The sequence below is a fragment of the Serinus canaria genome, chromosome 26 (genome assembly GCF_022539315.1).
Source record: "Serinus canaria isolate serCan28SL12 chromosome 26, serCan2020, whole genome shotgun sequence".
Classification (NCBI taxonomy): domain Eukaryota; kingdom Metazoa; phylum Chordata; class Aves; order Passeriformes; family Fringillidae; genus Serinus; species Serinus canaria.
This window is the reverse complement of record NC_066339.1, coordinates 3,634,928-3,647,335: the sequence shown is the minus strand read 5'-3', so window position 1 is coordinate 3,647,335 and position 12,408 is coordinate 3,634,928. Positions and strand designations below refer to the sequence as shown.

Sequence of the window (12,408 nt, the reverse complement as noted above, 5' to 3'; positions counted from 1 at the left end):
CACCCAAATCTCAGGGAAACACTGCACCAAATCCCAGGGGAAAACTGCACCCAAACCCAGGGAAAAACTGGCATTTAGGGCAAACTCAGGGGGAGGAGAGGCCTGGGCGAGTGCAGCCTGTCCACCCTCCCCGCAGAGCCACCCTTTGCCCTCCTGGACACTCAGCCTGGCAGGGAGGAACCAGAAGGTTCTCCAGGCCCTGAGCCAGGGGGAAACTGAGGCTCCCCAGGGCCATCCCGGCTCCTCAGCACCACCTTCTCCCCGTGTGGTCTCCCTGCGGTAAATCTGCCTCGGGAGATATTAAAAGAATGCGATGATTTCCCAGAAGAGCCAAAACAAAGGAGCTGGTCTGGGTGAGGACAGCCCGGATCGATGGCAGAGGGAGATAACCGCGGGATTACTCACCCGGACCTGGCTCTTCCCGGCCAGCCCTGGCAGAGCAGGGGGTCCCAAAGGATGGTTGAAACCCTGGCTGCTCTCTGCGGGCTTTGGAGGTGACGCAGAGGTGACACAGAGGTGACACGGGATGGAGCTCGCAGCGCCTCGGGGCTGTGTCTCGCTGTCACGACAGACCCAGGTGGGTGGCACTGTCCCCTGGCTGGTTTTGTCACCGGGGTGAGGTTATGGAGTGACCTTTTGAGGGAGAGATGTCCCTCAGGGAAGGTGGGACCACAAGTCATGGGCACAGCCTTGCACCAAACTGCTCCCCACGGCTGTCACCTGTCCCAGAGATGTCCCACACACATCAAATGTCATTTTGGTACCATTGGGCCACTCTCCATGGCTGTGACCTGTCCCAGCACGGTCCCACACACATTAAATGTCATTTTGGTACCACTGGGCCACTCCCCATGGCTGTCACCTGTCCCAGCACTGTCCCACACACATTAAATGTCATTTTGGTACCACTGGGCCACTCTCCATGGCTGTGACAGGTACCAGCACAGTCCCACACACATTAAATGTCATTTTTATACCATTGGGCCACTCTCCGTGGCTGTCACCTGTCCCAGCAATGTCCCACACACACCAAATGTCATTTTGGGAGATTTGGGCCACTCTCCATGGCTGTCACCTGTCCCAGCTTGGTCCCACACACCCCAAATGTGATTTTGGTACCATTGGGCCACTCCCTGTTGCTGTCACCTGTCCCAGCAATGTCCCACACACCCCAAATGCCATTTTGGTACAATGAAGACACCCATGTCCCTTCTCCTGCCGCTGTCACTGATTTTTCCGGCCACCTCGGTTCCTGGCAGGGATGAGCAGCTCCGGGCTCCTCCTTCCCACCTCAACAAACCAGGCACAAATCCCTCTGCTCATTCCAAAATCATCCCGGGACATCCGAAGGCGATCCCGGGCTGCCTCAATCGCGATAACGAACTGCGATAATGGGCTGCGATAAAGAGCGGCGCTAATGAGCGGCGCTAATGAATTGTGGTCATGAATTATTTACAGAGCAGCCACGGGAGCCGTTTCCAAGGGCCACGGGGAAGATAAACCCGGCGGGGAGGAGCTGAGCTGAACCCGAGTGCCGCAATTTCAGCCTCAAAGCAAACAGGATCCTGTCCGGGCACGGCTCAAACCTCCCTGGCTGCGGCCAGCCAAGAGATTGCCCCGGCCGGAGGGGGAAATGTCGCTGTCGCTGTTAAAAATAGGTTAGAAATTATCGTAGAATAGTTGATAATTGCTCAGCACGTGCTGTCAGCTGGGTTATTATATTGTAAAAGGGGTTAAAGGTGGTTATGAGAATGACTGCCCGTCTCGGCGGGAGCGCTCTGCCCGGCCCGGCCCTCTCTGGGCCTTCCTTCTGTTGGAATAAATGCTGGAATCACTTTTAATAAATAAAATAAATAAATAAATCCTGAAATCACGTTAGCATCCTTTACTTTGAGCCTTTATTTTTTTATAATAAATCCTGGAATGACTTCAGTACCCCTGCTTGGGCCTTTCTTTGATTGTAATAAATGCTGGAAATCCCTTTTAGTAAATAAATAAATAAATAAATGCTGGAATCACTTTAGCACCCTTGCTTTGGGACTTTCTTTTAATTATAATAAATGTTGAAATCACTTTAGTACCCCTTACTTTGGAACTTTCATTTTTTAGAATAAATTCTGAAATCACTTTTAGTACCCCTTGCTTTCGTCCTTTATTTTATTGTAATAAATGCTGGAATCTCTTTAGTACCCTTACTTTGGGCCTTTATTTTTTTTATAATAAATGCTGAAATCACTTTAGTGCCCCTTGCTCTGGGCCTTTATTTTATTGTAAGAAATGCTGAAATCACTTTTAGTAAATAAAATAAATAAATAAATCCTGAAATCACTTTTAGTACCTCTTGATTTGGGCCTTTCTCTTTTTTATAATAAATGCTGAAATCACTTTAGTACCCCTTGCTTTGTCTTTTATTTTATCGTAATAAATGCTGGAATCACTTTAGCACCCTTACTTTGGACTTTCTTTTATTATAATAAATGTTGAAATCACTTTAGCACCCCTTGCTTTGGGACTTTCTTTTAATTATAATAAATGCTGGAATCACTTTAGCACCCCTTGCTTTGGGACTTTTATTTTTTAGAATAAATGCTGGAATCACTTTAGTACCCCTTGCTTTCGTCCTTTATTTTATTGTAATAAATGCTGGAATCACTTCAGTACCCCTTACTTTGGGCCTTTATTTTTTTTAATAATAAATGCTGAAATCACTTTAGTACCCCTGCTTGGGCCTTTCTTTTATTGTAAGAAATGCTGAAATCCCTTTTAGTAAATAAAATAAATAAATAAATCCTGAAATCACTTTAGTACCTCTTGATTTGGGCCTTTCTCTTTTTTATAATAAATGCTGAAATCACTTTAGTACCCTTGCTTTTGTCTTTTATTTTATCGTAATAAATGCTGGAATCACTTTAGCACCCCTTACTTTGGACCTTTCTTTTATTATAATAAATGTTGAAATCACTTTAGCACCCCTTGCTTTGTGCCATTCACTTTTTAGAATAAATGCTGAAATCACTTTTAGCACCCCTTGCTTTGGGACTTTATTTATTTTAGAATAAATGCTGGAATCACTTTGGTACCGGGAGTGTTCTCCCGTTTTTAACCGGATCTCCCCAGCCCCGTGTCTGGATCCCGGTGGATTTCTCGGGATGCTTTTCCCGAGCTTTCCCCGCCGCGCAGCCCCGCGGGAGTTTCTGTTCCCAGCGGATAAATTCCTCCCAAGGATTCTGCGCTGCCGTGGGAGGGAGGGAGGCCGGGGGATGTTTGTTCCAGAGCGGCTCAGGAAGCCTTTCCCATTTTCATGGAAATGCCAAGGGCTGCGGGGCCCGCTGGAATCCGCTGATAAGGATCCTGCATTGTGGCAGCACCCGCCGCTTTCTCCGCTGGGGAAATCCACCGAAATTCCCCTGGAAATCCCAAACCGAGCTTGGGTGTCCACTAACCCCAACCTGAAATCCAGTCAGGAATTTGGCTCCGCGTCAGGGAAACCTGCTCCGAGCTCAGCTTGGTGCTCGGTCAGGGCCAGAGCTCCGTCTGCTTGCAGGCTCCGAAATTTGTATTCATTAATTGATGACATTAAAATAAATTCTACAGCGTTATCCCGGCTCTGGAAACTTCCACATCCCGGCCAAAACCTGCGGCTCTGCCTCGGGATTGGGTGGGCACAAGCTGTGTTTGTGGACTGGGAAAGGAATAAACATCACGAAAGAGATTCTCTGGGGGCAGGGAGACCTCCCACGGGGAAAGGGAGAGTCATTAAAATGCCAGAGACAACCAAAAGTTTAACGCTCGTTGGAGGCGCTGAGCCCCGGCATTCCTCACCTGCTGCCGGGGTGCTCCGGCAGGTGTGAAACGCATTTTGCCTCTGAAACCCGCGGAGAGAGCCGGGACTGCTCTGATCCTGGGCTGTTCTGATCCTGGACTGCTCTGATCCTGGACTGCTCGGATCCTGGACTGCTCTGATCCTGGACTGCTCTGACCCTGGACTGCTCTGATCCTGGACTGCTCTGATCCTGGACTGCTCTGATCCTGGGCTGCTCTGATGCTGGACTGCTCTGATCCTGGGCTGCTCTGATCCTGGGCTGCTCTGATCCTGGACTGCTCTGATCCTGGACTGCTCTGATCCTGGACTGCTCTGATCCTGGGCTGCTCTGATCCTGGACTGCTCTGACCCTCGACTGCTCTGATCCTGGACTGCTCTGACCCTGGACTGCTCTGATCCTGGACTGCTCTGACCCTGGACTGCTCTGACCCTGGACTGCTCGACCCTGGACTGCTCGGATCCTGGACTGCTCTGATCCTGGACTGCTCTGATGCTGGACTGCTCTGACCCTGGACTGCTCTGACCCTGGACTGCTCTGACCCGGACTGCTCGGATCCTGGACTGCTCGGATCCTGGACTGCTCGGATCCTGGACTGCTCTGATCCTGGGCTGCTCTGATCCTGGACTGCTCTGATCCTGGACTGCTCTGATCCTGGACTGCTCTGACCTGGGCTGCTCTGACCCTGGGCTGTTCTGATCCTGGACTACTCTGATCCTGGACTGTTCTGATCCTGGACTGCTCTGATCCTGGACTGCTCTGACCCTGGGCTGCTCGGATCCTGGACTGCTCTGATCCTCGCCATCCGTCTGCAGGATAAGGGAAACTCATCAGCACCAAGGGAGCCTTTGGAAAAGTCATTTATGGCCTTCCAGGAGTGATGAGAGCAGCAGAGGCCGCCCCAGGAGTGCAGCTGGGGGTTCCATCTGTCTGTCCATCCATCATCCATCTGTCCATACATCATCCATCCGTCCATCTATCCATCATCCATCCATCCATCCATCCATCCATCCATCCATCCATCCATCCATCCATCCATCCATCCATCCATCCATCCCAATTTTCCCACCAAACCATCCCTCCAAGGCTTCCTTTACCACAAATCCACCCCCCAGGTGTCCCTGTCACCCTCTCAGGCACTGGGGCTGTCACAGCACGTGGGGCTGCAGAAACCCCGAGGCGTTTGGAGGAAAAAATAAGAAAAATTCCCCTCAAAAAAAACCCCAAAAAATTCAGTAAAAAACCACAAAAACCCACAAAAAAAAAAAAAAAAAAACCCAAAAAAGCTGGAGCTTTTATTTAGTGGGCAGGAAGTGTCTGTGTCTCAGGATGGTGACTCCACATCCGCTCCAACGCCGGTAGATTCCCTGGGAATGGGAGCAGCCAGGGGTGACTCTGCTGCTGGTGGCCCCAGCGGGTTGGGGACATCCCAGGGATGAGGATGGCAGTGACAGAGGTGATCCCAGAGCTCAATTCCCAGCTCTCCAGAGCGGAATTCCCGGCTGCAGCTGGAGCAGCGCTCACACAACCCCGCGCTGGGCTCCTTTGGGGAGCTGTCCCCACAAACTGACCCCCAAAAATATTGTCCCCACCAGCCAGGGCCAGCCCAGCCGCGTGTCCCGAGCCCATGGCAAGGTGCAGGAATTATTCTGCTCCACCACCGGATCCTTTGGAGGCTGTTCCTTGAGGAAGTTTCCTGTTTGTGCAGACCAAGTCTGCTCGGGGATCATAAATGATGATTTTTGGCAGCAGGGCCAGCTCAGCCCTCAGCCTCTGTGCTGGAGCAGCCACCGGGGCTGAAAAGCCTCTCAGTCAACTCCGAGCGTGGGGAGTTCAGGCAAGGACACGGCCGGGGCCGCTCCGGGATTTTTTTGTGGCTGGAAAACTCCAAAGGCTCGGCTGGGTTGGGATAAAGGAGCAGGCACGGAGGGTGAGGGGTCCCGGGGGTTTTGGGGGCAGAGGGACAGGCCCAGGGCATCCTGCACCCCCCCAGGGCCAGGAGGAGCTGGCTGGTGACCAACCCAACATTTTTCCAGGGAAAGGAGCTCTGGGGCCCTCTCATCCCAAGGGATTCACTGCAGAGCTCAGGGAGCTGCAGCAAGACCCAGTTCCAGAGACATTTCCCAGGCAGCAGCATCAGAGACCCTTTGGACCCAAATCCAGCCCTGTCCCAGCTCCTGGTGGGTGTTTGGGCTCCTGGGGGGGGGGGGGTTTCTACGGGAATAAAATACTGGAGGAGAGGCGCAACATCCACATTATTTGTTGGATCTTGCAGCACCTGAAATGGGATTTTAGAGCCGCCCTGGTCCAGCGCCACCCGGCCAGGGCAGCCGGGGACAGCGGGAGGGCTGCCGGAGGTGCCGCTGCATCGCTCGGCCCAGCGATGCCATCTGCTGTTCACAGCTCTGGGGAGAGACCCAGCCCGAACCAAAGCACCCAAACCCGCTGCAATCCCCAAACCCGCCCTGCAGGCACGGCCGGGACCGCCCGACCCACCCGAACTGGGCTGGGGTCACACCTCCGGCACCTGGAGGGAGGGCACTGCCCTGCTGTGCCAAACCCGGGGAGGTTTGTCCTGTTGGGTCCCATTTCCCAGCAGGAGCATCCCAGGGGAGGGCAGGGATGAGGCCACCCCCGCCTGGCACCCGGCTGTGCCAGTCCTGTGCCAGTCCTGTGCCAGTCCCGTGCCAGCAGTGAGGGGTCAGAGCAGAATTCACCCTCGGGAGCAGCCCCAGGCTCCAGCTCCTGCCGGAATCCCGAGGAACAGCCACGGGATGGCAGGAGGAGCCCGGCTGGGAAGGCAGAGAGTGATCCCAGATCCTGCTGCAGGTTTGGAGTTTCCTCTGGGAGAAAAATCTGTAGGGAAGCACTCGCAGATCCCAGGATGGAGGAGGACACCACCACTGTGCCCCCTGAGCCACCAGTGACCCCTCTGGAGAGCCCCAGCTCCTCCCAAGGTGTCACCTGTGACCAGGATGGTGCAGGGACTCAATTCCCACACAGGGATCTCCGGAGTCCTTCATGTGGGCAGGAGCTGTCGGGAGCAGCTCCTCCAGCTGGGTGTCCCCATGGAGCTGTGGGGAGAAATTCCTACCCCATGGAGATGTGAGGAGCAGTTCCTGTGGCTGGGTGTCCCCATGGAGATGTGAGGAGCAGTTCCTGTGGCTGGGTGTCCCCATGGAGATGTGAGGAGCAGTTCCTGTGGCTGGGTGTCCCGATGGAGCTCTGGGGAGCAGTTCCTGTGGCTGGGTGTCCCCATGGAGATGTGAGGAGCAGTTCCTGTGGCTCGGTGTCCCCATGGAGCTCTGGGGAGCAGTTCCTGTGGCTGGGTGTCCCCATGGAGATGTGGGGAGAAATTCCTCTGGCTGGGTGGCCCCATGGAGCTCTGGGGAGCAGTTCCTGTGGCTGGGTGTCCCAATGGAGCTCTGGGGAGCAGTTCCTCTGGCTGGGTGTCCCAATGGAGCTCTGGGGAGCAGTTCCTCTGGCTGGGTGTCCCCATGGAGATGTGAGGAGCAGCTCCTCCAGCTGGGTGTCCTCGTGGAGATGTGGGGAGAAATTCCTACCCCATGGAGATGTGGGGAGCAGTTCCTCTGGCTGGGTGTCCCCATGGAGATGTGGGGAGCAGTTCCACCCCCATGGAGATGTGGGGAGAAATTCCTACCCCATGGAGATGTGGGGAGCAGTTCCTCTGGCTGGGTGTCCCCATGGAGATGTGGGGAGCAGTTCCACCCCCATGGAGATGTGGGGAGCAATTCCTACCCCATGGAGATGTGGGGAGCAGCTCCTCCATCTGGGTGTCCCCATGGAGATGTGGGGAACAGTTCCTGTGGCTGGGTGTCCCCATGGAGCTCTGGGGAGCAGCTCCTCCGGCTGGGTGTCCTCGTGGAGATGTGGGGAAAAATTCCTACCCCATGGAGCTCTGAGGAGCACTTCCACCCCATGGAGATGTGGGGAGCAGTTCCTGTGGCTGGGTGTCCCCATGGAGATGTGGGGAGCAGCTCCTCCAGCTGATGTCCCCATGGAGATGTGGGGAGAAATTCCTTTCCCATGAAGCTCTGGGGAGCAGTTGCACCCCCATGGAGCTCTGGGGAGCAATTCCTCCAGCTGGGTGTCCTCGTGGAGATGTGGGGAGAAATTCCTACCCCATGGAGATGTGGGGAGCAGTTGCACCCCCATGGAGCTGTGGGGAGCAGTTCCTCTGTCTGGGTGTCCCCATGGAGATGTGAGGAGCAGTTCCACCCCCATGGAGATGTGGGGAGCAGTTTGTCCCCCATGGAGCTGTGGGGAGCAGCTCCTCCAGCTGGATGTCCCCATGGAGCTGTGACAGTGACAGGAGGGGACAAACCCCTGGCCAGTGTGGGGGTTCCTCATGGACAGCAGTGCCAGGAAAGGAGGCAGCAGAATCCCTGGATGTGGTTCTGGAGGCGCTACCAGACCCCTGGAGCAGCTGGATGGCGCTGTCCCAGTCCTGGAGCTGCCAGCACTGTCCCCAATGTCACTGCTGGGGACAGCCAGGGCAGGGACCTGTTCCAGGGGGGATCCAGTCGGGAACCAGAGAGGCACAGGGACCTGTTCCAGGTGGGATCCTCCTCCAGGTGGGATCCAGTCCGGAGTCAGAAAGGCACAGGGACCTGTTCCAGGTGGGATCCCCCTCAGGTGAGCTCGGATCAGGAGTCAGAGAGGCACAGGGCCCTGTTCCAGGTGGGATCCCCCTCAGGTGGTCTCGGATCAGGAATCAGAGAGGCACAGGGCCCTGTTCCAGGTGGGATCCCCCTCAGGTGGTCTCGGATCAGGAATCAGAGAGGCACAGGGCCCTGTTCCAGGTGGGATTCTCCTCCAGGTGGGCTCGGATCAGGAGTCAGAGAGGCACAGGGACCTGTTCCAGGTGGGATTCCCCTCAGGTGGGCTCGGATCAGGAGTCAGAGAGGCACAGGGGCCTGTTCCAGGCGGGATCCTCCTCCAGGTGAGCTCGGATCAGGAGTCAGAGAGGCACAGGGCCCTGTTCCAGGTGGGATCCTCCCTCAGGTGAGCTCGGATCAGGAATCAGAGAGGCACAGGGCCCTGTTCCAGGTGGGATCCTCCCTCAGGTGGGCTCGGATCAGGAATCAGAGAGGCACAGGGCCCTGTTCCAGGTGGGATCCCCCTCAGGTGGGCTCGGATCAGGAGTCAGAGAGGCACAGGGCCCTGTTCCAGGTGGGATCCCCCTCAGGTGGGCTTGGATCAGGAATCAGAGAGGCACAGGGCCCTGTTCCAGGTGGGATTCTCCTCCAGGTAGGCTCAGATCAGGAATCAGAGAGGCACAGGGACCTGTTCCAGGCGGGATCCTCCTCCAGGTGGGCTCAGATCAGGAATCAGAGAGGCACAGGGACCTGTTCCAGGCGGGATCCTCCTCCAGGTGGGCTCAGATCAGGAGTCAGAGAGGCACAGGGCCCTGTTCCAGGTGGGATCCCCCTCAGGTGGGCTCGGATCAGGAACCAGAGAGGCACAGGGGCCTGTTCCAGGTGGGATCCTCCCTCAGGTGGGCTCGGATCAGGAATCAGAGAGGCACAGGGCCCTGTTCCAGGTGGGATCCCCCTCAGGTGGGCTCGGATCAGGAGTCAGAGAGGCACAGGGCCCTGTTCCAGGTGGGATCCTCCCTCAGGTGGGCTGGGATCAGGAATTAGAGATGCACAGGGCCCTGTTCCAGGTGGGGTTCTCCTCCAGGTGAGCTCAGATCAGGAATCAGAGAGGCACAGGGACCTGTTCCAGGTGGGATCCTCCCTCCAGGTGAGCTCGGATCAGGAGCCAGAGAGGCACAGGGCCCTGTTCCAGGTGGGATCCCCCCTCAGGTGAGCTCGGATCAGGAGTCAGAGAGGCACAGAGCCTCCACGGCCGTGCTGAGCCCCTGGCTGACGCCCCCCACGGCCAGCAGGCAGTCCCTCAGCACGATGCTGGAGCAGGCGCAGCGCGGGGTGGGCATGGGGGGGAGGCTCTCCCACTTGTTCTTCTCGGGGTGGAAAGCCTCTGCCGACTCCAGCACGGTCGGCTGATTCCCTGGAAGCACAAAAGGAAGCGCTGGATGATCTGGGAAGCACCACCGAGTTTCTCTTGGCTGCTCTCTACCCCATCCCCTCAGGGGTTTCTTTTCCCTGCTCCCTCCCACCAGCCAGGGTCGGGATTTCTCCTTTTTTGGGGGATGACAGCAATTCCAACAGCTTTTTAAAGGGTTCCCACAGTCCCAGAGCCTCACCCAGGCCCCCAGCCACCACAACTCTGCCTCGCAGGTAGCCGGCCACGAAGTCTGCTCGCCTTTTCTTCAGGTAGCAGGAGCGCTCCATCTTCATCCACCCCCCTGGAAGGACAGGACACGCTGGGTTTGTGGGATCAGCCACTCCTGGAGTGGCATCCACCCCTCTGAGCCCCTGGCTCTGAAAGGGCACTTTGGCTGCTGCACCTTGGGGTGGTAAAACCCCATGGAATGGGTGGGGTTTGGCCCCGGTTATCCCACTCTTGGATCCAGCTCCCATGGCAGCGGGGTTTTCCCATTGCACTCAGTAATTCCGACTGGAAATCGTCCTCTAAGCTGAGCTCCAGGAGGCAGCAGATGGGAGCTCAGTGCTCGGCAAGGATGGCAGAGCCCCAAACCCAGCCCCGTGTGTCCCCAAACCCCAAACTCAGCCCCGTGTGTCCCCAAACCCCAAACCCACCCCTGTGTCCCCAAACCCCAAACCCAGCCCTGTGTGCCCCAAACCCAGCCCTGTGTCCCCAAACCATCCCTGTGTCCCCAAACCACAAACCCAGCCCTGTGTGTCCCCAAACCCCAAACCCAGCCCTGTGTCCTCAAACCCCAAACCCACCCCGTGTCCCCAAACCCAGCCCTGTGTCCCCAAACCCCAAACCCAGCCCTGTGTCCCCAAACCCATCCCTGTGTCCCCAAACCCCAAACCCAGCCCTGTGTCCCCAAACCCATCCCTGTGTCCCCAAACCCCAAACCCATCCGTGTGTGTCTCCAAACCCCAAACCCACCCCTGTGTCCCCAAACCCATCCCTGTGTCCCCAAACCCCAAACCCATCCCTGTGTCCCCAAAACCACCCCCTGTGTCCCCAAACCCATCCCTGTGTGCCCCAAACCCAGCCCTGTGTCCCCAAACCCATCCCTGTGTCCCCAAACCACAAACTCAGCCCTGTGTCCCCAAACCCCAAACCCACCCCTGTGTCCTCAAACCCAGCCCTGTGTCCCCAAACCCATCCCTGTGTCCCCAAACCCCTCAGGAAGGTCCATGGCTGGCCCAGCTCCCACCTTGCTCCAGGTCGAAGACGTCCACGGTCCTCATGAACTTGGGCTGCCGGTAGAGCCGGCCCTGGCGCAGCCCCCCGAGGCTGAAGAGCTTCCCCTCGGTGGGAACGAAGCTGGAGAAGGCTCTCTTGGTGGGAATGTTGGGGAACCTGGTCCAGGAGAGCGTGTCCGTGTCAAAAACCTCGAAGGCGTTGACGGCGTACTTGGATTGCCTTCCCCTGGGAAGGAGAGGGAATTGGGAAGGAGGGAATTGGGAAAGAGGGAATTGGAGAGGGGAGTTGGAAAGGAGAGGGAGTGGGAAGGAGGGAATGGAAATGGAGAGAGAAGGAATTGGAGAGGGAATTGGAAAGGAGGGAATTGGAAGGAGGAGGAGAGGGAATTGAAATGGAGAGAGAGTTGGGAGGAGGTTGCAATGGAGAGGGATTGAAATGGAGAGGGATTGGACGAGGGAATTGGAAAGGAGGAAGGGAGGGAGTTGAAATGGAGACAGAAGTTGAAACGGGAGTAAGGGAATTGGAAAGGAGGGGGAATTGAAATGGGAGCAGTTGGAAGGTGGAGAAAGAGGGAATGTAAAATGGCGGGGGAGTTGGAGGAAGGACAAAGGATGCAAAAGGAAGCAAAAGGAAAAAAGTGAAGGAGAAGGAAGGAGAAGGAGCAAAATGAAGGGAAAGGAAGAAAAGGAAGAGAAGGAAGGAAAAAAGAAGGAAAAAAGGAAGAAAAAAAGAAGAGAAAGGAAGCAAAAGGAAAGGGAAGAAGGAGAAAGGATGGAGAAGGAAGGAGAAGGAAGAGAGGAGGAGGCAGGGCTGCTCCTTACCCAGCACGTAGATCTTGGTGCCCCTCAGGATGGACGTGGCCGCGTAGCGGGGGGTGGGCATGGCAGCCAGGGACACCCAGATGTCCTTGAGCACGTCATAGTGCTGCAGGAAGTTGTGGGGCCGCAGGTCCGAGCCCATCCCGCCCGCTGCGTACACCCTGTAATCTGGATGGGTCAAAAAAAACCAAAATCCCAATAAATTATTGTAGGAAACTCCAGAAATCCATCCCTGCTGCACACACCCTGTAATCTGGATGGGTCAAAAAAAAACAAAATCCCAATAAATTATTGTAGGAAACTCCAGAAATCCATCCCTGCTGCACACACCCTGTAATCTGGATGGGGCAAAAAAACCCCAAAATCCCAATAAATTATTGTAGGAAATTCCAGAAATCCATCCCCCCCCTGCTGTGAACGCCCTGCAATCTGGATGGGGCAAAACCCCCCAAAATCCCAATAAATTATTGTAGGAAACTCCAGAAATCCATCCCCGCTGC

The 12,408-nt window shown here is 55.8% G+C and overlaps 2 protein-coding genes and 1 long non-coding RNA gene across 52 annotated transcripts in view; 1 reads left to right on the top strand and 2 right to left on the bottom strand.

The window, feature by feature from the left end:
• Positions 1-5,098: 5,098 nt before the first annotated feature.
• Positions 5,099-8,047, bottom strand: LOC127060824 (uncharacterized). Its single transcript, XR_007780202.1, has 2 exons — positions 7,992-8,047; positions 5,099-7,411 (listed from the first exon to the last, which is right to left on the bottom strand). It is a non-coding gene; the product is annotated as an uncharacterized LOC127060824 (long non-coding RNA).
• On the top strand, positions 7,424-9,751 carry LOC127060819 (uncharacterized). 50 transcript variants are annotated; one of them, XM_050985387.1, is made up of 7 exons: positions 7,424-8,416; positions 8,662-8,706; positions 8,892-8,908; positions 8,970-9,014; positions 9,200-9,216; positions 9,401-9,462; positions 9,650-9,751. In XM_050985387.1, the coding sequence occupies exons 1-7, from the start codon at positions 7,869-7,871 to the stop codon at positions 9,651-9,653; spliced, it is 738 nt and encodes a 245-aa protein (XP_050841344.1). In that variant the 5' UTR covers positions 7,424-7,868; the 3' UTR covers positions 9,654-9,751. The 50 variants fall into 50 exon arrangements, 26 of the variants coding, with proteins under 26 accessions (XP_050841344.1, XP_050841345.1, XP_050841346.1 ...); XM_050985388.1 differs by lacking the exon at positions 9,200-9,216 and adding an exon at positions 9,138-9,154; XM_050985398.1 differs by lacking the exons at positions 8,892-8,908; positions 9,200-9,216; positions 9,401-9,462 and adding exons at positions 8,478-8,522; positions 8,768-8,846; positions 9,323-9,339 and having other exon boundaries at positions 8,126-8,416; positions 8,645-8,706.
• The window catches only part of KLHDC8A (kelch domain containing 8A), a 9,562-nt gene continuing 6,789 nt past the window's right edge, over positions 9,636-12,408 (bottom strand). Inside the window, exons 3-6 of the mRNA XM_050984956.1 lie at positions 11,905-12,076; positions 11,101-11,315; positions 10,051-10,152; positions 9,636-9,854 (exon numbers count right to left, since the gene is read on the bottom strand). Coding sequence (XP_050840913.1) covers positions 9,661-9,854; positions 10,051-10,152; positions 11,101-11,315; positions 11,905-12,076 — 683 coding nt within the window. The 3' untranslated portion in view covers positions 9,636-9,660. The remainder of the gene's footprint in view (positions 9,855-10,050; positions 10,153-11,100; positions 11,316-11,904; positions 12,077-12,408) is intronic.